The sequence below is a fragment of the Peromyscus maniculatus genome, chromosome 1 (genome assembly GCF_049852395.1).
Source record: "Peromyscus maniculatus bairdii isolate BWxNUB_F1_BW_parent chromosome 1, HU_Pman_BW_mat_3.1, whole genome shotgun sequence".
NCBI classification, from domain to species: Eukaryota; Metazoa; Chordata; class Mammalia; order Rodentia; family Cricetidae; genus Peromyscus; species Peromyscus maniculatus.
The window spans coordinates 109,813,465-109,837,382 of record NC_134852.1 but is presented as its reverse complement, the minus strand read 5'-3'; the positions used below and the strand labels follow the sequence as shown (position 1 = coordinate 109,837,382).

Here is a 23,918-nt window from a genome sequence, read left to right as displayed (position 1 = left end):
GGTCAGAGCTTGGCTGTGGGGCACTGAGTCAATTGTGCAATTCCATGCAGCATGTGATAGCGACTGGCCCCGAGCTGTGGGTTAATGATCTGTGAGGCCCAGCCACAGCCCAGAAACTGGCCCAGCGCGTCTTCCCAACATGTCGGTGTAGGTGGAAGCTAGACCAGGGCGGATGAGCAGCCCTGCTTAAGCTGCTGATAATTACTACATGGGCAGTCCCAGCCACTCCCTCCCACTGTGCCCCAAAGCTGCTGGCAGCCGAGGCTTGCTCTGTATTGCAAAGGCTGCTGTGGGGACCTTTCACGCTTCTCTTCAACAGTTTTTTGGTTTGTTTTTCTAATGTGCCATGTAGCCTTCTAGAATTCTGGTGAAAGCTGTGGGCCTTCTTGGTACTTTTAAATGCCTAATGCAAAATGCATTGGGGGTTTTTAAAGGAACTAATTCTAATTATGCTGGAATATAAATATGTAACCTTTGAAACCCAGTCGGACACTTAGTAATGCATGCTTTTGTTTTGTTTTGTTTTGGAGACAGGGTTTCTCTGTGTAGTTTTGAAGCCTGTCCTGGATCTCGCTCTGTAGACCAGGCTGGCCTCGAACTCACAGAGATCCGCCTGGCTCTGCTGGGATTAAAGGCATGCACCACCACCTCCCAGATAATATGTGTTTTTTTTAATTAGGTTGTTTGGTTAGAAAGTAGTAGCAGCTGTAACAATTATTAATCTTAAGTAATGAAGTGTCTTCAAGGTTGCTGGGACTGCCGTAATGCAGCATGAAAACGCCTTTGCCTCCATTGGTATGGTGTCAGCAGGCTTTGCCAGTCTCTGAGTGAAGGAAATGCTCCATTTCCATGTGGATCTAGCAGGAGATTTAGATGGCACCTTGAGCCCCCATACAAGTCCATCGACACTTTCCTGTGTGTCCAGACCATGTGTTACATTCCACCATCATGTCATTTTATCTTCCCAACCCTCTGTAAGAAAGCAGAGGCTCTGGGGTGGGTAGTGGATGGCAGGGCCATGTCACCGAGCCTGCTTGGTCCTGTCCCTGCTCTCCACAGCCCTGCTGCTGTCTCCTCCTGAAGAGTGCCCACACATTTCTTTGTGCCTCCAGCCTGGGGGCCAGAGCTCTGCACTTGTGGGTTGCTTGTGGCTACCATTTACAGGAAGGGATGTATGCAGGGAGTCCTGAGTGTTCTCTACGAGGATCAAGCAGGCAGTTTCAGTCACGGGGCTTATACGTCCAGAGGCCCGGTGGCGTTGGTGGGTGTCAGCCTCATTACCTGAGAATGTAGGACAAGGAGCTATTGTAGGTTTCCCAAAAGGAAGACATTTTATGGGGTGGCTCATAGTTGTCCTCTCAACCTCCATACAGGGTCTCACTGTGTAGCCCTGGCTACTTGTACATTTGTAGACCAGGCTGCCCTCAACTCACAGAGATTCACCTGCCTCTGCTTCCAGAGTGCTGGGAATAAAGTTGTGTGCTACCATATTTATTTAAACCTTTCTATGTTGGTGGCTGCAGCTGGAGAGATTAATCTCACCTTGTTCTAGCTCCAAAGGGGCTCAGGGACTGAGCTGTTGAGCAGGAGAGACAGACAGGTGGTGAGAGAAAATGCACACCCTGAGAGGGTAGGGGCAGCCTCCAGCTGTGTCCAGCAGAAAGGGCAGATAGGTGGGGACACCTTCCTCCCCATAGTGACTAGGCTCCTGTCAGTAGGGTTTGAGGTTCCCTGCTGGCAGCGAGGTCTTTAGGATATTCACACTGCACCCTTCTGAACTCCATGGGCCTGCCTGGCCTACCTGGAATGCTTGGAGCCTTTCTTTGCTTGGACACCTGTGGAGGCTAGGGCTGGAATAGGCTCTTTTCTGGGACCCAGGAAGGGGGCCTGGGGCAAACTGATGATCAGTGCTTTGTATGCGGCCTAAATAGAAGCAGGATTGTTTTCACAGCTGCCTTAGGGGACCAGCGTTATCTTCAACAGGGTGTGTGGGCTGCGGATGCCTCCCAAGATTCAGCTCCTGTGTGTACCACTGCTAAGTTGTCTTGGGAAACCACATGCCTGTTCTGTGGTCACTGCAGCTTGGTTTTAGCGCTCCCAGGGGAAGGCCAGCGCAGGAGTGGGACTGGGATGAACATGGTGAGGACCACAATTTCCCTGCTCTTAGGTCCACAGAGATCTGCATCTGGACTTATTCTTTCCCCCGGACACATCTTAAAACAGGCTTTTAGCATTGTGGCCTATGAGCCCGAGTCCCTGACCCCTCCCCATTTGTGTTGAATGCCAGGGAGGAAAGCTGTGTCCCCACAGTGTGGAGAATTCAGATTGTGTGGTAGGGTAATTTGGTACTGAGAACACTCTGGAGGGAACAAGGCTCCGAGCAGGGCTTAAAGGCTGGATCCAAATTGCAAAGAGAAGCCCTGATATCTAGGTATATATCTATATATCTAGGGTATCTAGGGGTGGGCCATGGGATATTGGCTCTCCTTCCCTCTGGGTCCAGGCCATTCAGCCTTATGGTCAGCCAGCAGGCCCAGAGGACAGTGACCACAAATAGAAGGTGTCCCAGGAGAGTCTAAGTGTTTGAGGAGAGGGGTCCTGGTGGGCTCTGGCTCTGGCCTGGGGCTGACTGGGGACAGCCCTTCTGTGACAGGTATTCCCAGTTACCCCACCCCACCCCACCCCTGCTGGGACAATCTGAGATTTCTCACCTTTGGGGAACTTCTAAGGCTGATTATAGACCATGGACTGCCAAACCTGAGTTTGAACCCTGGCTCTCCTCTGTCCTGCTGGGTAAGCTTGGGCAAGTCAGTCCTGTCAAGTTCTCGACTCAAAGGGGTCATTCAAGAGGAGACATGAAGAGTTGCTTCACAAGAAGCTGGTCTCCCCGTATTGCCTAGCCAGCTCAAGCCCAGGTGCCCCTAGCACTAGGACTCAGCACCTAGCACTAGGACTCACCTGTGCCCGTTGGCCCTGCTCCTCCTCCCTGAGCCACCCATAAACCGCTCCCAGTGCCTGGGCGTCGGGGACCTCTGCCTAGATGAGGGCCGTGGGAAGTGCTTCATCCTTTCCCGGGGGGACCGTGGCACCGGCAGCAGGACGGGAGCCTGACCTGGTGTCCTGCTCCCCCAGGAGTGGCCTGCAGTGTTATCCTCATGTACACCTTCTGCACCGACTGCTGGCTGATAGCTGTGCTCTACTTCACCTGGCTGGCATTCGACTGGAACACGCCCAAGAAAGGTAACCGGTCGTGTCTCCCACACCCCAGGAAGCTCCTGCTCGGCTGCAGCCCCTCCTCCTGGGCGCTGCCTCTTTCTTTACGGAACACCTCCTTTGTGAAAGACCTGGGCTGGGCTGTGTGTGGCTTGGAGTGGGCGGGTTAAAGCTCCCTCGGTGTCTTCACAGAGGAGCTCACCTTTCATTCGGGATGGCAGGGGGAATGTATGTGGGAAGGGGCACACTGGGCAGCTGCAAAAATGCTGTGTGGGCTGATAGACGCCTCCCTCGGGGGTTCACACTGGCTCTGTCTCTCCTGTGTTGTTCAAATGTCCCTCACTCATACCTACGCCTTCCCAACACTGTGTTTTGTTTCCTGGAAGGTGGCAGAAGATCCCAGTGGGTGCGAAACTGGGCTGTATGGCGCTATTTCCGAGACTACTTTCCCATCCAGGTAAAGACATGATGGTGTGCTGTCTTGGGAGGACAGGAATAGTTGGAAACAGGAACAGTGGCAGTGTGGAGTTGAACTGTCTGGGATCCCCACCCTGAGCATCTGTCCATGCCAGATTGAGGCAACTTCTGATGGACTAGGTAAAGTCAAGTCAAGAGTTTTAGAGCAAATCACTACCTCTTCAGCTGTCAGGGAAGCAGAGTGGCAGTCATTGGACATGGCGGCCAAGGCAACGAGAGAAGCCTGACTTCTTGTTTAGTTCTTTGGAGGAAGCAAGGTTTGTTAATCAAGACTGGTTTGGATCTAAAAGAGGATTCTACACCAAGGGTCTGCATGATGTGAACATAATTGAAAACTGGCATCGCCATATGTTTTACGGAATTGCTTCTCACACTGAAGGGAAAATTGAAGATATAGCTTAACAGAAGGTGACCTGAGACCTGACGTACTTAGAGGGTGGGATGCCTGGAATGTTAAGGATGTGTGGCACTGAGGGGGCAGGGAAAATGGGGAGGAGAAGCCCTGAGACTGAGAAACAGCTGGTGGGAGTGTGAAGGGACAGGAAGCGTCCATCACCTTCCACACTGCTCCCTGGAAGGCGGCAGCCATTACCTTGATCCTCTTTCTAAAGAGGATCCTGGAGGTTAGAGCAGCAAAGCTCGGTGGAGCTGAGCAGAGCTTCCCGTTGCTGCCCTGCTCAGAGCCTGGGTTCCTCCCACCATGGGTGCTGGTGCTGCCGCTCCCCACAGCAGGTGCTCATGCTGGGAGAGTGGAGGCCAGCAGCAGCAGGGTGGGGACTCTCTTCCCCACAGCAGGTGCTCATGCTGGGAGAGTGGAGGCCAGCAGCAGCAGGGTGGGGACTCTCTTCCCCACAGCAGGTGCTCATGCTGGGAGAGTGGAGGCCAGCAGCAGCAGGGTGGGGACTCTCTTCCCCACAGACGTCCCCTCTGGGCTTCCTCCCCGTGTGCCCTTGGCTGTTCGAGGGCACTCACTTTACTTCTCTGGGATGGACCTAAGTCCCCAGCAGGAACAAGGTTGGTGTCTTCTTGGCCCCAGCTGGCCCTGCCTGGTCTGCAGGCTGGGTGGTGAGGCAGAATAATCTAGAGGACTGAGTGGGCCTGAAAGTTTACCCACGGGGAAAAGCCTGTCTGGCCAACACTCTCAACCCTCAGCCCTAGCACACCCTTGCTGCTGAGGACCCCCCATGCTAACCCATGCCCCGCCGAAGGCAGAGTGCTGGAAATGGAGAGGCAGTATGTGAGTATGAAAGTGTGTGTGCGTGACGCAGGGTGGTGTGAGTCAGTTGTTGTGAGTCAGTCATTGAGACATCCAGATGGGCTGCCCGGGGGAGGTGGTCAGGTAGCCCTGCATTCCTCCACTGCGCTGGTTTGTGGGAGTGGCCCTGGGCTGTGCACAAGCTCTGCCTACTGCTGGCATTCCCAGGATGCTCCTGTCCCCTGAGGTTAGGCTTCGCTCCCCCAGAGGGCCAAAGCCTTGCTCGAGATGTCCAGCAAGTCCATGGCCACGATGTCAAGCCTTCTGACATACGACCCAGGGTCCTCCCTGACTCCTAACTGCCCATTCCTCTGCAAGGGACTTGGCCCCACATCTGTCCCCAGCTAGAAAGATTCCCTCTTCCCATAGCTCTTTGACTTTTAGAACCAGGGTGTAAGCTCTTGCTCTGCCATTCCGTTTACTGACCTGCTATTTGGGGGCCTGTCTAGTGCTGGGCTCTGAGGACTCTGAGGAGTGTCAGCCCTGGGCTTGCGGTCTCGTGAACCCTGCTGTACTCTCACTCTCTCAGCTTTACCGGGTACCATTTGCCTCACCTGCAAATGGGAGATGCTGCTAAACCTGCTTCGCTCTGTCTTCTCGGCCCCGGGTGGGTGCTGGTGTCTGCTGCCACTGTGGTCTCCCTCCAGGAAGCCGCCTGCAGGCTGGGACCCCCCCCCTCCCGTCAGGTGACCTGATGATTGTTGGTCAGACCTGAGCATTCAGGGGTCCTACTCCAACTGATCTTTACCCTTTCAAAAGACCCAAATGATGGACTGGAGAGATGGCTCAGTGGTTAAGATGGCTGGCTGCTCTTCTAGAGAACCCAGGTTCAAATCCCAATGCCCATATAGCAGCTAATAACTGTAACTCCAGTTCCAGAGGATCCAGTGCCTTCTGGCCTCTGAGAGCACTGCACATACATGGTAAAACACCCATACATGTAAAATAAAAATAAATCTAGTGGGGTGGGGTGGCACATACTTTTAATCTTAGGCAAGGGCAGCTGGATTTCTAAGTTTAAGGCCAACCTGGTCTACCTAGCAAGATCCAGGCTAGCCAGAACTACATAGTAAGACGCTGCCTCAAATAAATGAATAAATCTGAGCCTGTATTTCCACTGCCTCTGTTCTGTGAGCTGCCCTATGAGGTTCCTGGGCCACCCTGAGTGACAGGCTCTACTCCTTGCCCTTTGCCACTTTACGTCAGTCTGACAACCTGTACCCGAGAGCTGTGTGTGTGTGACCTGCCTGTCCCACCTTTTTTCCTGAGCTCCAGCCATGGGTTATGTAACAGCTCTCCAGCTAGACCCGTGTACCCACCCTCTCCATTGCTCTCCTCGGAGCTCCCTTCCCAAAGTCATCTAGCTGGCCCAGAGGGCATCTATCAGCAGTGGTGTGCCTGGTCCCTTCAGCCCCTGCTGGGACTGCAGCCGCCGGTAACAGAAGTGGCCCTTGTCCTGGGGTTCCTCTAACTGAAGGGTAGGCAAGATCTTTGGAGACTAGGAAAGGCTGTCTGGAGTTCAGATGAGCTATCTGTCCAACTGCCTCATTTCACAGAGTATAGACTGAGGCTCAGAGAGAAGAGACTGTCCCAAGTTTACAAGATACTCTGCTGCCATGCCCTGCTGTAAGCCTAGGCAAGCTGCTGCTTTTCTCTGGGACTGGGTGTCTTTCTCTGTATGGGGCTAGGGGTAGAATAAGCCTGTCCTCGGAACAGGATGTGGGGAGTGACCTGCCAGGAATCTGCCTAGGCTTATGCTCACCAGCTGGCCTGGCTTGAATGCCATTGGACTGGGACTTTGCCACCCAGCAGGCATGTCAACAGGGCAGTCAGTCGCAGTGACCTTCGCCCTCGCTGCTGAGTGGACATTCTGTCCAGGTGGGAGGGGTAGTGACATAAGACAGATCAAAGCTGTATCAAATGTCTATTCTCCTTGGTGCTGCATGGGGACTGTTAACGGTACAGTGTCCCAAGGACGTTATGAACCATGCGTCCTATCAGATAAGAGCCTTGGGGAGGGAGGGAATTATTTAAAGAGCCAGTTAGGTTTCCAAGAGGTGATGTCACTATCACAGTGTCCAGGGAAAAGTGAAACGGGAATGGCCTTGTGCATATGTGGAATTGGTTCACTATGGCTTTCCTGGGGCAGGGGTGGGGGGGGAGTGACTCCTTTCTCTAGACTTGTTTAGCTTGTCATCAAGAAACGACCTAGATCATCAGGGCTCTCCAGTCCATTCTGTGCTCCGGCTCCCAATTCAAGAGCTGGCTGGGTGGGCAGGCCTACTTCCTGTGTCTGGCAGAGCCCAGCCGCAGCCTCGAACCGTTGATGTGCCCTGATCCTTGGGGGTTCCCTCGTGCCCCAGCCCTGGCTGAGCCCACTGCCATTCCCTGGTTATTTGGTGGACAGCTGAGGCTTGTTTTCCAGACAACATTGACCTGCTTGCCAAAGGCAAGTGAGGAAAGAGTACAAGTGTTCATCCAACAAGGATGACACCAAGGGACACATACCAGAGCCACAGAGCTGAGGACAGAGCCAGATGCCCCGGGCCAGCCCTCCCCACCTCCGTCTTAGCGCATGCCCTTAGGAGCATTCCTCTTCCGCAAGTTGAGCAGGAGGACCTTCGCTCAGCTGGGAGGTTCCCATAGCCGGAGTGAAGGGAAATTTGGTCTTCTAATAGTCGCCCAGGAGCCAGGGCCTCTGCTAACCAGCAGCTGTACAGGAACAGGCAGTGCCAAGCTCTTGGGTGGGGGTGGTCTGAATGCCCCTCTCTGAGGCTGGGCAGCCTCAGACCAATACGTTCAGACTCTTCAACTCAGGAACTGTATTTCTGCAAGTTCACCCCACAAAAACAGTTGGAAATATGGGTAGAAGAAGCTTTTTACTACAGCGTTGTTCTAGGAGGGAAAGTTTGGATACATTTAAAATGTCTGTCAGCCAGGCGGTGGTGGCACACACCTTTGATCCCAACACTTGGGAGGCAGAGCCAGGCAGATCTCTGTGAGTTCGAGACTAGCCTGGTCTGCAGAGCAAGATCCGGGACAGGCACCAAAACTACACAGAGAAACCCTGTCTTGAAAAAAACTACAAATAAATAAAAAAATAAAAAATAAAGTGTCTGTCAGTCAAGATTTGAGTGAGTGCCGTCGTAGTGGCATGGCTGTGGGATGGCCAAGTGCAGCTTTGAGGAGACGGTCCTGAGGGCCTTGATAAGCTGGATAGGATGTTTCCTAGAAGACAGTACCAATGCTGCAGCCTTAATTATTTGGGATTTTTTGATATTGTTGTTATTATTGACAGGATCTCATCGTGTAGCCCTGGCTTGCCTGGGACTCACTATGTAGACTAAGCTGGATTTTTTTTTTTCCTTGAGACAGGGTTTCTCTGTGTAGCTTTGCACCTTTCCTGGAACTCACTCTGTAGTCCAGGCTGGCCTCGAACTCACAGAGATCCGCCTGGCTCTGCCTCCCGAGTGCTGGGATTAAAGGCGTGCACCACCACCGCCCAGCGATTTATTTTATTTTATTTATTTTTAAAGAAAGACCTATTTCTATTTAAGTAGGAAAAGGACCAAGTGGCTTATCTCAATGGAATGAAAAAAATGAATGCAGATACTTTTTTTTTTTTTTTAAATTTCCTATATTTAAGAATTCTGGCCAGGCAGTGGTGGGACACATTTAATCCCAGCATTTGGGAGCACTTTAATCCCAGCATGTGGATCTCTGTGAGTTCGAGGCCAGCCTGGTCTATAGAGTTCCAGGACAGCCAAGGCTGTTACACAGAGAAACTCTGTCTCAAACACAAAAACAAACAAACAAACAAAGAATTCTGAGTATTTATGTTTCTAATCTAAGAGAGTGATGTTTTAGGAACAGAAACCCTCTCTTCCTCCCCCTCAGCACTCCATCGCCAGGATGCTCCTGGCAATGCTGTCTCAGTATCTCAGGCTTGGGGTCCTTCATTGTTTGGGGTTTGACGGGCACTCAGCCTCAGAGCAGGTGGTGGGCCCTTGGGAAGCCAGCTATCAATTGGAGCATTCCAGGACAGCTTTGTTGATAGTAAAGGTAGTTCAGATCATCGGCTGCCACAGCCACACAACCAGCCACCTCCCCCTCCTCCCAGAGGGCCACCTGGCATGAGGGCTGATGATGTTTGTCCTGCCCTGCCTGCCTGTCTCAGAACCTGAGCTGGGCCTGCCTACTTGGCAAGAACCTTGTATTGGTCCAGCTGTACCGTCCTTTTGTCCATACTAGACTATGAAGAGGTGGGAGGTGGGCTGCATGGGCCTGTCCTCGGATCAGTTGGAGAGCCTGTAGTATTCAGGGACCAAACAGATCAGACCTCCACTAAAAGTCTTAGTGGAAGACCTGGAGCCATGGCTCTGCTTGCCAGACTCAGAATCCAAACGGTACCTAGTGAAGGCTGAACACCCTCTTTAGGTTTGAGTGTTCCAGCTTGGATGTGAGTGTTAGGGAAGTCACTGTGTGGAAAGAGCCTAGGAACAGGAAGACAGGAGGCTGGTTAAGCATGTAGTAGGTTTGGGCTGTGTTTGTCTGGGAAATAAGGAGAAGAGCCCCTGACCAGGGACTCATACGTAGTCCAGTAACTGCCAGCCACTAGCACTGTGCGCGCTTTCAATAATGAGCCTGAGGACAGGTTTGGAAAGTCACTGCAGTCTTTTGGGCTCCTAACATAACAGGGCATGAAACATCAGGTCCCCTCCCCACTTGTTGGGTGTATTCCTCTCCAGCCAGTTCTAACACATGTTTCCTTACAGCTGGTGAAGACACACAACCTGCTGACCACCAGGAATTATATCTTTGGATACCATCCCCATGGCATCATGGGCCTGGGTGCCTTCTGTAACTTCAGCACAGAGGCCACCGAAGTTAGCAAGAAGTTCCCTGGCATAAGGCCCTATTTGGCCACGTTGGCTGGTAACTTCCGGATGCCCGTGCTTCGGGAGTACTTGATGTCTGGAGGTGAGAATCCACTCAGCTACTCCTGGGCTCCACTGTCAAGGCCTGAGCCTCCTTATTGAGCATAGCAATTCAGGGGACTGAAGTTCCATTCCCACCAGCTGCTACTGGTCCCATGCAGGTAGGGAAAGACTGCAGCAGATACACTAGGTCAGGTGAGCTGTCCTAGGCTTCAGGATTCATCATGGATGACACCTCAAGGGAGTTTTCTCTCACTTTTTCTAGACATACCAGCCATTGTGTTGCCTGTTGTCTGGGTCCACCGACCCATGGTCCCCACCAGCTTGACTTTCATATCATTCCCCCCATTTTATAGATAAGTAAACTGAGAATCAGGAAAAATGAATTGCTTAGGTAGGAAGGATCATATATCTTCTAAGAGGGTAACAGGTCTGGTATCCACCTATAGAGATTTTTATTTTATCCTTGATTTTATATATATTAGGATAGGGAATGCATCCATGAGCAATCCTGATTGTGTGTCCCCTCACCCAGGCATCTGCCCTGTCAACCGAGACACCATAGACTACTTGCTTTCAAAGAATGGGAGTGGCAATGCCATCATCATCGTGGTGGGAGGTGCAGCTGAGTCCCTGAGTTCCATGCCTGGCAAGAACGCAGTCACCCTGCGGAACCGCAAAGGCTTTGTAAAACTGGCCCTGCGCCATGGGTAAGTGCCTACACACACGTCTCTGGTACTTTCCTCTACCCGGAACAATGGGGCTCTGGGGAGGTGGTGGTGCCCAGAACCTAGGAAGGCAATGAAAGAAGTTGGAGCCCACACTGCATGGCTTGGCTTGTCCAAGTGTAGCTGGTGCAAAGATGTGTGTGACCTGTTGTCCCTGGGCACTTGGAAGTAACTGAGAGGCCAGGCTTATATGTAGAACATATGAGAAGACTTATCACTTAAAGGGTCAGAGATGTGAGACTCAGTGGTAGAATAAATATTTGGTTTGTACAAAATCCTGGGTTCAATCAATGCACCAATGCACACACACACACACACACTCAGGGCCAAATAGAGCAAGAGACCAGGAAGGAGATGGTATCACTTGAAGCCCCAAGGAAAGCTTGCCTATTGAAGGGGTGATCTTCAGACAAGAGAAGCTGGCAGCTTGGAAACCTGACCTTTGTAGAAAACCAAGGGACATATCTGTGTGAGAAGCAAGTCCACCTCTGGGCTCCTTTAGACGTCCTAGCAGGTGGGGAGACCCATTTTCCACTGGAGAAGACTGAGGATACATGGTCTGGGGGGCAGAGCAAGCTCCTTGAACCCCATGTTATTGCTTTCCTCCCACAGCTCAGTCCTGGGAGACCTTGGAGTAGGGTCCTAGAATGATGGACTTCTGTGAGGCAGGTGAATTTCTGGGACACAAACAGTCCAAGCCATTGAGGCCCCGTGATCTTGGAACCTAGCTGTGGACAGAGCTCTCTCTGTGTGTCCCAGGATCTCCCTCAGGTTTCAGGAGAGGCTGTTCTACAGTCTGCTGTCCAGTCAGGCCAGACCAATGGCAGGAGGGATGGGCAGATAGTGTGCTGAGGCTGTGACAGGAGGTGAATCAGGCTGAGGGAGTTGAGTTGGGCAGGACAGGCAAACAGCAGAGCTGGGCCCTGCTAGATGAGGTCCTCTAGGGTGATAGAAGGAACGGAACCCAGTGATTGGGGGTCTGGCTGATCTAGGCCTTTCTCTTGCAGAGCCGACCTGGTTCCCACCTATTCCTTTGGAGAGAATGAGGTATACAAGCAGGTGATCTTTGAGGAGGGCTCCTGGGGCCGATGGGTCCAGAAGAAGTTCCAGAAGTATATTGGTTTTGCCCCATGCATCTTCCACGGCCGAGGCCTCTTCTCCTCTGATACCTGGGGGCTGGTGCCCTACTCCAAGCCTATCACCACTGTTGGTGAGTCCCTAGCCTGCATGCTGAAGGCCGTCCTGGCATGGCAGGATCCTGGGCGAGTCACCTGGCTCAGATGAGAACCTGTCCTAAGGACCTTGATGAGTTGGATACTGGTGGGAGTGGTGAGGGAGGTGGAGTTTGAACCCTTGCTAGGAGCCAGGGCACCGTGGCAGTGATACATACAAACCTGTTAGGAGAAGGTTGCAGCAGGGACCATGCGGCTGTAACGAGGGTGCTGTGGGGATGCTGCTGCGTCTCTGCTCCTCATGGTGGGCCCTCTCAGGAGACAGCTCTTACTGCTGGCCGGTGGGAATTCTCAGCAGAAAAGGGGAGGAAGAAAGAGCCAGGTATGGTCCTGCATACCTGTAATCCCAGCACGGAAGGCAGAGACAGGAGGATTGCTGCAAGTTTGAGGCTAGCTAGGGCTACTACACAGTGAGACCCTGTCTCAAAATAAAATAAAAACTGCCCAACAAAAGTTATAGAAACAAGGTTGTTTTTTTCAACAGAAAGAAAATATAATTAGAGTATAGACCTGTGGGAACTTAGAAAAAAAATTTGTAGTGTTGTATGTTTATATTTGGGACAAGTTAGAACATTCAGAAAATCACCTGTTGGGTGTAAGCCTGGATACGTGTATGTGAGTGTGTGTTTGAGGTCACAAGCCAGAGACTGAACTGTCCAAGCCTGCGTATCTCGGGCAGGCATTTGCCTGGGCTCCATGCAGGGCAGCACAGCACTTCTTAGAGGGTGGCTGGAGGAACTGGGCTTGAGCCCGAGCCTCTTCAAGTGCAGGGTGGAAAGCTGTGCCGCCCAGCTGGGAGGGAGCTCCGGGCACTGTTTGTTTATTCACTCCAGTGTTGCTCGTGTGTAACGATTGCAGGGCTGCTCTCTTGGTGTGGATTACCCGTAAGGGCACTTATTTATCCCTGGGGAAGACTTCATTCTTCCTCTTAGCAGTCTTAGTTGCCTGTGTTTATTTGTCCAGGAGTGCCACCCCCGAGACTTCCCCTTCCGTGTTAACGTGTCTGTTGGTTTTGTCATTGTTCAGGTCTTGTTCAGGCAGCCATATTGTTGAAGTATCATGGTTGTGGCTTCCCTGACATTTTCAGGAAACAGAGTCTCTCAGCAGACTTCCTGGTCCTCTGGCTCTTACAGTCTTTCTGTCTCCTCTTCTGAGATGTCCCGAGCCTTAGGTGTGGGGGTTGTGTTGTAGATGTATCAGTTAGGGCTGAGCACCCCAGGATCAGATTTTGACCAGTTGTGGCTTTCTGTAATCATCTCTATCTGCTTCAAAGAGAAGGTTTTTGTTTTTGTTTTTTTGTTTTTTTTTTGATGAGGGATGAGAGCTACATTTATCTACAAATTTAAGTGATCCCTGGAGCTGCTAGGTAGAGGGGAAAATAAAGGGTTAAAATGGGCAAAATCCAGGAGGCCACTCTGGACATTTTCAGTGGCCTGGACTGAAAGAGTGCCAGTGGAGATGGGTGTGTATACATCTGGGAGAAAGCTCAGAACAGCGCTGAGGACTTGGACGTGGGCTGGCCTTGAACATGAAGCAGGATGAGAAAATAAAGCAAAGCACAGATGTGGGAGGGTGTTCTCCCTTCTACAGGCCCTTACCAGCTGTGCAAGCGTGTTCTGTTCTTCCCAGAATCCTTAGATCTATGAGACATGCCAGGTGGCAGATGAGAAACCGAGGCTCCTAGAGCAAAAGCCAAGCCCTGTGCTTGGTCCTACACATCACACTGGAGTTCGTAGTGGAATGTGGAGCTGGGTCTCCCCCACTCAGGGGCCACAGTCTTGCGTGGGGTCTTCATGCAGCCACGCTGTAGTATTCTCCTCCGGACAGTAGGACAGCTCCTAGCGCATGGTCAGCACACAGCCCACGGTCATTATCACACTGGGCCCCCGGGAATGGAATACTCAGTGACACTGACTGACCTCTGCCTCTGCCCCTCTCTGCAGTGGGTGAGCCCATCACCATCCCCAAGATGGAGCACCCGACCCAGAAGGACATTGACCTGTACCACGCCATGTACATGGAGGCCCTGGTCAAGCTCTTTGATAACCACAAGACCAAATTCGGCCTTCCAGAGACAGAGGTGCTGGAGGTGAACTGACCCAGCCACGGGCGGCTCCTGGAAGGAACGACTGACTGCAAATCCTTTTCTGCCAAGTTCTCAAGCGCATTCTGTTCTGTAAATTTGGAAGCGTCATGGGTGTCTGTGGGTTATTTAAAAGAAATTATACTTTGTTAAACCATTGCAATGTTAGATCTTTTTTAAGAAGGGAAGAGTCAGTATTTTAAGCTCCCACTTCTAGTGTGTCCTGTTCAAGGTGGTGGCTGACATTTCTGGGCCTTGATGGTTTCTTATCCACCCCTCTAGGGTTCTCCAGACCACAGACACTTGGCCCTGGTTCATCAGGAAAGGACAGCCCTATGGCTCTTAGACAATCCTCTTTGCTCCAGGGATTCTCAAGAGGCAGAGGCCATGCTTAACAAACATCTCCATTCCCACCACCTCACATGTGACTGCAGGTCTGGTCCTTCTTGCCAAGGGGAGGATGCAGAGGGCAGAGTTGGCCCCAATTGGGGAAGGTGGCAGACAGCATTTGGAATGCCACCCCATCCTTTTTTTCCAATCTGAGCCTACACTGGCCTCCTGTATACTGTGCTAGGGACGAGGATGTCCCACAGGTACCGTCTGGGGTTATCGAGCTGCTGCTGCTGCTGCCTGGTTTTCCTCATGGACTCAGCACAGCTCAGCCTTGGTTTGGAGCATCTTCTCCCGGCCACCTGAGCTCTCCTAAGCCATACCCCAAGTCTGGTGTGAGGAAGGGTCTCTCTTCTGTTCACAGAGGGGCCTGGCTTTCTGTGTAGCACACTGGGTCCAGGACAGGAGGCCCCCTGACCCAAGCCTCACATGTGTGCCTTCCTGAGGCATTGGGCAGGGAAGAAAGTCACCCCCTCCCGTGTGTTCTGTTTTCTCTCCATGAGACTGTTGTGCCATGTCACACTTTTGTATATTCCTAGACTAATAAATGGAAACAAGAAATGCCTGCGAGTCGTTGCTTACTGCTCTCCTCACCAGCTGTCTAGTCTCTTGCACAGGGCAGACTGCAGTTCTCACAGCACTCCCTTCGCATTCCACTAGCCTTGGGCCTTACTGGCTGGGTAACAACTGGCTGCAAAAGGTACTGCCTACAGGGCTGGAGAGATGGTTCAGTGGTTAGGAGCACTGGCTGCTTAGGACCTTGGTTCAGTTTCTAATATCCACATGGAATTAGATATTAGTTCCTGTCTGTAACCGCTGTGGACACAAGGCATACAAGCTGTCTAACAGGCACGTGTAGGCAAGATACCCATATATATATATAAATATAGAGAGAGAATTTTTTTTATTTTATTTTACAATACCATTCAGTTCTACATATCAGCCATGGGTTCCCCTATTCTCCCCCCTCCCACCCCCTCTCCTTAACCCCAGCCTACCCCCCATTCCCACCCCCTCCAGGACAAGTCCTGTGTTCATTGCATGAGTTGGCTGTTTGAAACCTGGAGCTTATGCAGGGACACTTGGCTCAGTCTGGGAGGAAGGGACTGGACCTGCCTGGACTGAGTCTACCAGGTTGATCGCAGTCCTCGGGGGAGGACTAGAATTTTTTTTTTTTTTGGTTTTTCGAGACAGGGTTTCTCCGCGTAGTTTTGCGCCTTTCCTGGAGCTCACTTGGTAGCCCAGGCTGGCCTCGAACTCACAGCGATCCGCCTGGCTCTGCCTCCCGAGTGCTGGGATTAAAGGCATGCGCCACCACCGCCTGGCTTAGAATTTTTTTTTAAAGAAAAAAGGAGTATCTTCAAGCATTGCCCTCACTATCCTAAAGTAGGCACTGATGCTTTACTGGGCCCTCTGCTTACTGTCTCTGCCAAGGCCGCAGTACAGGGATAAACGCCTCTCAGTCTGAGAGAGATCCTCGTTCCCTGTTCATGTGGGTGATAGCAGGATCACACACACACACACACACACACACACACACACACACACACACACACTGACTTGACCAGAGGCCAGTCGCAGCTCCTTGCCCTGGATACCTTTCCACAGGGTGGCTCCAGCAGAGCAATGAGAAGAGCCAGTCTGCAGAGAAGAGTGCGAGCCCAGCCCTGTGTATCTGACCTTGGGGATGATGTCTTACTGGTCTTGCTTTCATTAGATGTGAGAAGCAGGTGAATGCCGAGAGGCAAGGGCCAGGTAGCCTCATTGCAAGTTCCCGCCGTGTGTGGGCGGGTTCTAGAACAGCTGAGCTGGAAGGGTCCTAATGAATTATTCAGACAGTCCCCTGTGCTTCCTCTCAGCTAAACTAAAAAGGTGGAGCCCAGGCCTGACGTCACCTCCGTGGTTACAGGTCTCAGAATATTCAACTCCACCGTTCTTGTTCATTCAGTTGGTGACTGCTCGGCAGCCAGAAACCCCCGCTGTTAGACCCCAGACCTCATGTCCACCTCCTAACTGCCAGCGTCCCATCCCCCACCTCAGGGCATCTTCTCTCCTGAGCCCTGAGTGGGCCACAGAGACCACGGGAACAACGGAGTACGCTCAGCTGTGACAGGGACCCAGTAGCCCAACCTGGAGCCTCACTGAAAATGTAGTGACTAAGCTGGGCGCCAGCAGAGCTGAAGGCTGAAGGTTTGTGTGTGTGTGTGGGGGGGGCAGAGCAGTGGACGTAAAGATGGAGAGACCCCCCCACTGCACTGCTGCTGTTCTGGAGCCAGCGCTTGTGGGCAGCTGGGGCTGTGAGGCTTGGTGTTTTTGAGGGCGGGGGGGGGGGGGGGTCATTTCTTTAGTGTCCAGTGGGCAGAAAGGATGGAGGAGGAGGAGGAGGCCTCTGCTGACTTCTGTTACACGAGGCAATCCTTTCATGTTACAAATCAAAGCTTAGGCCAGAAAACAGCCATTTCCTTCTGGTGGAGACAAGGCCTATTTTCTGGTGAGAGCCGCAGACCCACACCAAATTTCTAGTTCCGGCCCCAGTGTGCAGCCAACTGGACGATAGATGTGAAAGCCTCTGCCTCCAGACTAAGCCCTGACCTTAACCTAGGCTACCCCATTGTGGGAGCCCGTTCTCGGGTTCCTTGTGGCTTTACCCAGCAGGTCCGCATAGAGGATGATCAGGACCACAGGCCTGAGTGCAGGTGTCTGAGATGGTCTGCACTTGGCTGTGCTGGGGGAGGAGGTCTTTTGCTCCACCCCTTGGTGTCTCTATAAAAACCCTGGGGCAGAGACAGTCAGGGCCCGTTGGAAAAGGTTCCAGGCCCTCTGGAGGCTATCCTTTATTTCTATCTGTTTATCTCCGCAATATTCTCTGCAATATAAATCCTATTTTATATTTCCTCCTGCTCACACTCTGGGGAGCTGTGGGGTTGGTGGGTAAATGCCCCACACCCCATGACGGAAGGGGCACTCCTAAGGATTAAATTTCTTATTAGTGAGTGCATACTATGTACTAGGAAACTCAGCTGCCTCAGTGTGGTAAAGGGTCCCCTTCCCTGGGACCATCTAGCAGCAGTGTGTTCAGAGCTGAGCCGGCCTGATCTTCAGCTCTAGCTGAGAGGCCCTGGGTGGACGCTGGGAAGGTTTGCCTTGGCAGAAGGAATTCCCCTATCAGAGGACCCTCTGCTGTCCAGTGAGGATTAGGATTGCAGTCTCAGCCTACTGAGGAGTGTCATTTCCTGGATGCTTCCTGTGGATCCCAGACACAGCCACAAGGGGGCACCGAGATCGGTTCCATGGCAAATGTGACAAGGCTGTCTGGACGCCTCACATGTTGACGCTCACCTAGCTCCGGTTCCAAGCTAGAAGCTACAGATAAATGGACCCAGGGGTCTAGACAGAAACTTGGCCACCATCTGGAGTACACTGCCGGGAGAGTTGGTGTGGAGGGGCCGAAGGACCCGCCTCCATCACACAGCCAATCAGCACGCACTGCCTGTTTCCTCTGGACTCGGATTGATGCTCTTGGTTCTTAGGCACTCGAAACATGAACATTAGGGACAAAACACCCACATTTCTACCCCCCCCCCCATTCTCCCACGGTTCTGAAAACTGAATTATTTCCTTCTTCATCCCTAAAATCATAGACTACTGAGATTGGACCGCTCCACCTAAGACATGGCAGATGCCATCAGAACCACCCTGTCACGTGACTTCTGAGTGCCTCAGCGTCTGCACCTGTAAAGTGCATAGATCTCTACCCCTGCCTAACAGAGAACACTGACATCTGACGAATGAACCGAAAGGGGTCATCCCATGGCTTAGCCCATAGGCCTATCCAGAAAATGTAACTCCAACACTGGGCAGTAGAAGCAAGAGGATCAAGAGTTCAAGGTCACCCTCTACTACATAGTGGGTTGACAGAGAGAAATTCCTGTCTCCTTGCTACAAAATTCCCATAGCCCCAACCTTGAATAAAGTGGCTGACTGTCCTATAATACATCAGTAAATTAACAAGTTGATTAACATTAAATTTTTTTTTTTTTTGGTTTTCCGAGACAGGGTTTCTCTGTGTAGCTTTGCACCTTTACTGGATCTCGCTCTGTAGACCAGGCTGGCCTTGAACTCACAAAGATCCACGTGGCTCTGCCTCCCGAGTGCTGGGATTAAAGGCGTGCGTCACCACTGCCTGGCTTTTTTTTTTTTTTTTTTTTTTTTGAGACAGGGTTTCTCTGTGTAACAGTCCTAGCTGTTCTGGAAATTGCATTGTAGACCAGGCTGGCCTGGAACTCACAAAGATCTGCCTGCTTCTGCCTCCCGCTCTCTGGCATGGCACAGGCCTTTAATCCCAGCACTCGGGAGGTAGAGCCAGGTGGATCTCTGTGAGTTTGAGGCCAACAACAGGCACCAAAACTACACAGAGAAACCCTGTCTCAAAAAACCAAAAAAAAAAAGAGTTGCTATGGTCATGGTGTCTCTTCAGAGTAATAGAAACCCTAACTAAGACACTACCTCACTGATGCTCAGAATGACATTTTTTCTTAAGATTTTTTAGTTTGTTTTTATTTATTATGTATACAATATTTTGCCTGCATGTATGCCTGCATGCCAGAAAAAGGCACTGGATCTCTTTGTAGATGGTTGTGAGCCACTATGTGGTTGCTAGGAATTGAACTCAGGACCTCTGGAAGAGCAGCCAGTGCTCTTAAACCTCTCAGCCATCTCTCCAGTCCCAGAGGGACATTTCTAAAACATGAATCAGATCATGCCACTGTTTAGACCCTTTGATGGTTGTCCCTTCAAAACATGCAAACCCCGTGGTAGCAGCCTACAACACTCAGAGGATTGCCCCTGCGAGATCTCCAGCTTCATTCAGTGCTGTCCAGGGGCCAGACCGCAGAGTCTGCCCGCAGTGCTAGGCCCTGAAAAGAAGGTGTTGTCTCTGCCTTGTGAATGACAAGTGGGAGCAATGTAAACTAGATCAGATGCAAGGCCAGCTTCACGTTGGGTTTTGCACTTTGATTTTTGGCATATGTTCTTTCTTTAAAAAACTGAGGGGCTGGAGAGATGGCTCAGTGGTTAAGAGCAAAAACTGCTCTTCCAGAGGTCCTGAGTTCCTCTGCAACCACATGGTGGCTCACAACCACTTGTAATGAGATCTGGTGCCGCCTTCTGGCTTGCAGGGACACATGCAGACAGAATACTGTATCCATAATAAATAAATAAATCTTTGAAAATAAAGGGGGGGGGGAGTTGGGGATTTAGCTCAGTGGTAGAGCACTTGCCTAGCAAGCAGAAGGCCCTGGGTTCGATCCTCAGCTTAAAAAAAAAAAAAAAAACAACTGACTCACCTCCTCCCACTTCCCAGCACTGGGTGCTCCCCACTCACTGCACCATCCATTGCACCCGGCCTTCTCTTCAGTTCTCTGGTCCATGCCTTTTCTTCAAGCCAGTGCTTCTGTTCCCTCAACCTATGACTTTCCCTCTGTTCTCACCAGCCTTTGCATACCTGACTCCTCTGTGCCCTTCAGGCCTCACCATGAAAGCCCCTTCCTCGGGACTGTTTCCCCGGGACTGTTTCCTCGGGACTGTTTCCCGGAACTGTTTCCTCTGGACTGTTTCCCCGGGACTGTTTCCCCGGGACTGTTTCCTCGGGACTGTTTCCCCGGGACTGTTTCCTCTGGACTGTTTCCCCGGGACTGTTTCCTCGGGACTGTTTCCTCGGGACTGTTTCCCCGGGACTGTTTCCCGGGACTGTTTCCTCTGGACTGTTTCCCCGGGACTGTTTCCTCTGGACTGTTTCCCCGGGACTGTTTCCTCTGGACTGTTTCCCGGGACTGTTTCCTCTGGACTGTTTCCTCTGGACTGTTTCCCCGGGACTGTTTCCTCGGGACTGTTTCCCGGAACTGTTTCCCGGGACTGTTTCCCGGAACTGTTTCCTCTGGACTGTTTCCTCTGGACTGTTTCCCAGGACTGTTTCCTCTGGACTGTTTCCCGGGACTGTTTTCCTCGGGACTGTTTCCCGGGACTGTTTTCCTCGGGACTGTTTCCTCTGGACTGTTTTCCTCTGGACTGTTTCCCGGGACTGTTTTCCTCGGGACTGCTTCCCCGGGACTGTTTCCTCGGGACTGTTTCCTCTGGACTGTTTTCCCTGGACTGTTCCTCGGGACTGTTTCCTCTGGACTGTTTCCCCGGGACTGTTTCCTCTGGACTGTTTCCCAGGACTGTTTCCTCTGGACTGGTTCCCCGGGACTGTTTTCCCTGGACTGCTTCCCCGGGACTGTTTCCTCGGGACTGTTTCCTCTGGACTGTTTCCCGGGACTGTTTCCCCGGGACTGTTTCCCGGGACTGTTTCCTCTGGACTGTTTCCCCGGGACTGTTCCTCGGGACTGTTTCCCAGGACTGTTTCCTCTGGACTGTTTCCCGGGACTGTTTCCTCTGGACTGTTTCCCCGGGACTGTTCCTCGGGACTGTTTCCCAGGACTGTTTCCTCTGGACTGTTTCCCCGGGACTGTTTTCCCTGGACTGTTTCCTCGGGACTGTTTCCTCTGGACTGTTTCCTCTGGACTGTTTCCCCGGGACTGTTTCCTCGGGACTGTTTCCCCGGGACTGTTTCCCGGGACTGTTTCCTCTGGACTGTTTCCCCGGGACTGTTTCCTTGGGACTGTTTCCTCGGGACTGTTTCCTCTGGACTGTTTCCTCTGGACTGTTTCCCCGGGACTGTTTCCTCTGGACTGTTTCCTCTTGCTAGATCTGCACTGGGCTTCTACACACTTGCCTGTTGTCTTTGTTGCTTCCCTGGCTTGTCACACGTCCCCAAGCTCCTGTGCATACATCAGCACATTTACAGGCGTGGCCATGAGGCTGTAGGAATGGAGCCGGCTGGAGTCTCTGTCTCTGCTCCTCTCCACTCTTTCCTCTTTCTGGCTCTGTTCCATTTGGGGGAGATATGGAGGTGTTATAGTTTGGATCTGGACCCCCACCACCACCACAGAAGCCCATGTATTGAGGGCTGCTCCTTAGGGCTTTGGGGAGGTGGTTAGGAGGTAGGACCTAGTGAGGGGAGGTGGGCTGCTGAGGATGCACCCTTGAAGCAGATTTGGCAACCTGTCCATTCTTGTTCCCCTCACTTTGTGTCTTGGCTGTCATGAAGAGAACAGGCTTCCTCTGCCACACACACCTGCCATGCATGATGCACTGTGGCTGCTCCAGGCCCAAAGCAACAGGGCTGAAACATGGGGCAAAATAACCCCCCCTTTTTTTTGTACTAAATTGTCTTCAGGTATTTTGACCCCATGAGAAGCTAACACACAAGGCCCTTATGTGACCCCAACACTCAAGAATCCATTCATTTGTTCACTGACTTCATTCCGTCATTTGCTCAGTGATGCATGTGAGGCCTTCCTCATGTCTGGATGCCGGGGGTTCAGAGAGAAATCAAAAGCAGAGGTTTACACAGAGTGAAGGTGACTGACTTACCCTACCCAGTATAACGGGCACATGGATAAACCCATAAAGACATGTCAGGCAGCCATGAGGGGGGCAGAAGAGGTGGCCATCAGAAAGTTCCAGAAAGGCTTTTCAGAAATGTGATTGGAAGGGAAAGGAGAAGTGCCATCAGGGTCCTGCCCTCCAGGCCAGCTGGATGTGTGCAGGCTCCTTAGGAGCCTTTCGGTCTCACAATTCTAACTTGGTCTTGGACAAACCCGTCTTGTCTCATCCTGCACCCCCCTAAGCTGCCTCTCCAGGGCTATCTCTCCATCACCCTGAAAGTGACTCCCTATCACCCACCCACCAGCAAAGTACCTTCTTCAGCCAGTCAGTCAGGCTCCTCTCCCTGGCCCGCCACCTTCTCCTCACCTGCTTGTCCTCCATCTCCTGACCTCCTTGTCCTCCATCTCCTCATCTCCTTGCCCCCCATCTCCTCATCTCCTTGCCCTCCATCTTCTCCTCACCTCCTTGCCCTCAATCTCCTCACCTCCTTGTCCTCCATCTTCTCACCTCCTTGTCCTCCATCTTCTCCTCACCTCCTTGTCCTCCATCTCCTCACCTCCTTGCCCTCCATCTCCTCACCTCCTTGTCCTCCATCTCCTCACCTCCTTGTCCTCCATCTCCTCACCTCCTTGCCCCCATCTTCTCCTCACCTCCTTGCCCTCCATCGTCTCCTCACCTCCTTGTCCTCCATCTCCTCACCTCCTTGTCCTCCCTCTCCTCACCTCCTTGTCCTCCACCTTCTCCTCACCTCCTTGCCCCCATCTTCTCACCTCCTTGCCCTCCATCTTCTCACCTCCTTGCCCCCATCTTCTCCTCACCTCCTTGCCCGATGCTCTGCTCGCAGCCTTTGCTTCAGCCAGACAATGCAGATGCCAGGTCCCTGCTGTGTGCCTTTGCTCACCATTGCTCTGTCTGCCGAGAGCACCCTGTCTGCACCCCGCTTCCTGCACCACACCCCATGAATGTTTAGGAACATTCATGCCCTCTCATTGTATTTCACATGCCGTTTCAATGATTGCGCTCAGCACTGAGGACTGAGATGAGCGAGGACTCTCCCCAGCCAGGGCTGCCATTTTCCTAAATGGAGGCGGGGGCGTCTCAGGCTGTGTGCCTGGTGAAGGTCTAATGGCCACCTGGTTGAACCAGTGAATGGATAGAAGAGGCTCTGTTGAGAAGAAGGGATACATTTAATTTAACTACGTTTGGTTTGAGTGAGAACGGCCCCCCATGTCTCACACATGTGAACACTGGGTCCCCCATTGGTGGGACTGTATGGGAAGGAACAGGAAGTGTGACTTTGTCGGAGGAGGTATGTCACTAAGGGCAGGCTTTGGGGTTTTTCTCTCTCTGACTGTGGTTGTGAATCAAGATGTGAGCTCTCGGCTGTTCTCTGCTCTGCCGTCATGGACTGACTCTGGAACCGTAACCCCAGCCAAAGCTTCCTTTTCTAAGTTGCTTTGGTCGTAGCATTTTATCACAGCAATAGGAGAGTAACTAAGACATCACGCCTTCAAACTTTTCAAGTCAGCTCGGATCTTCCCCTCCAGCTCTGAAGAGCCAGTCATTGTTTCCACCTGACCTTTAACCTTCCTGCCATAGCATGCATGCCATACTTGGCCACTTAATGGTTCTCAACCTATGGGTCACGACATCTTTCACAGGGGTCGCATATCAGATATCCACATTATGATTCATAACACTAACAAAATTACAGGTAGGAAGTAGCAGCAAAAGTAATTTATGGTTGGGGGTCACCACACCATGAGGAACTGTATTCAAGGGTCACAGCATTGGGAAGGCTGAGAGCCACTGGCTTACATGTTTCCTTGGGAAATACACACAGGGCTGTATAAATATCATGATGATCCTAAGCAATTTGAAGTATTTTTTTTTAATGTTGAAATGGCCACATTCCAGACTAAGTTCCAAAGAATACGAAGTGCTTTAGAATAAAATAGCCTATGTGAAGATAATTATAGGACGAGCTTTTTGAACGCTTACTGCTTCCGAGACACAATCCACATGGTTGATGTGCATTTTCTTGAATACTGTGCAAGCAGCAGGCTGAGTTTCCTACTAGCGCTTGAGTCACGCAGGCTAAAAAGTCTGAGATGG

At 51.8% G+C, this 23,918-nt stretch overlaps 1 protein-coding gene across 5 annotated transcripts in view; it reads left to right on the top strand.

The window, feature by feature from the left end:
- The window catches only part of Dgat2 (diacylglycerol O-acyltransferase 2), a 29,176-nt gene extending 14,300 nt beyond the window's left edge, over positions 1-14,876 (top strand). For all 5 annotated transcript variants that reach the window (XM_006982168.4, XM_076547999.1, XM_076548010.1 and 2 more), the window contains 6 exons: positions 3,133-3,240; positions 3,600-3,670; positions 9,721-9,925; positions 10,418-10,592; positions 11,618-11,820; positions 13,786-14,876. In XM_006982168.4, coding sequence (XP_006982230.1) covers positions 3,133-3,240; positions 3,600-3,670; positions 9,721-9,925; positions 10,418-10,592; positions 11,618-11,820; positions 13,786-13,940 — 917 coding nt within the window. In that variant the 3' untranslated portion in view covers positions 13,941-14,876. The remainder of the gene's footprint in view (positions 1-3,132; positions 3,241-3,599; positions 3,671-9,720; positions 9,926-10,417; positions 10,593-11,617; positions 11,821-13,785) is intronic.
- Positions 14,877-23,918: the final 9,042 nt, after the last annotated feature.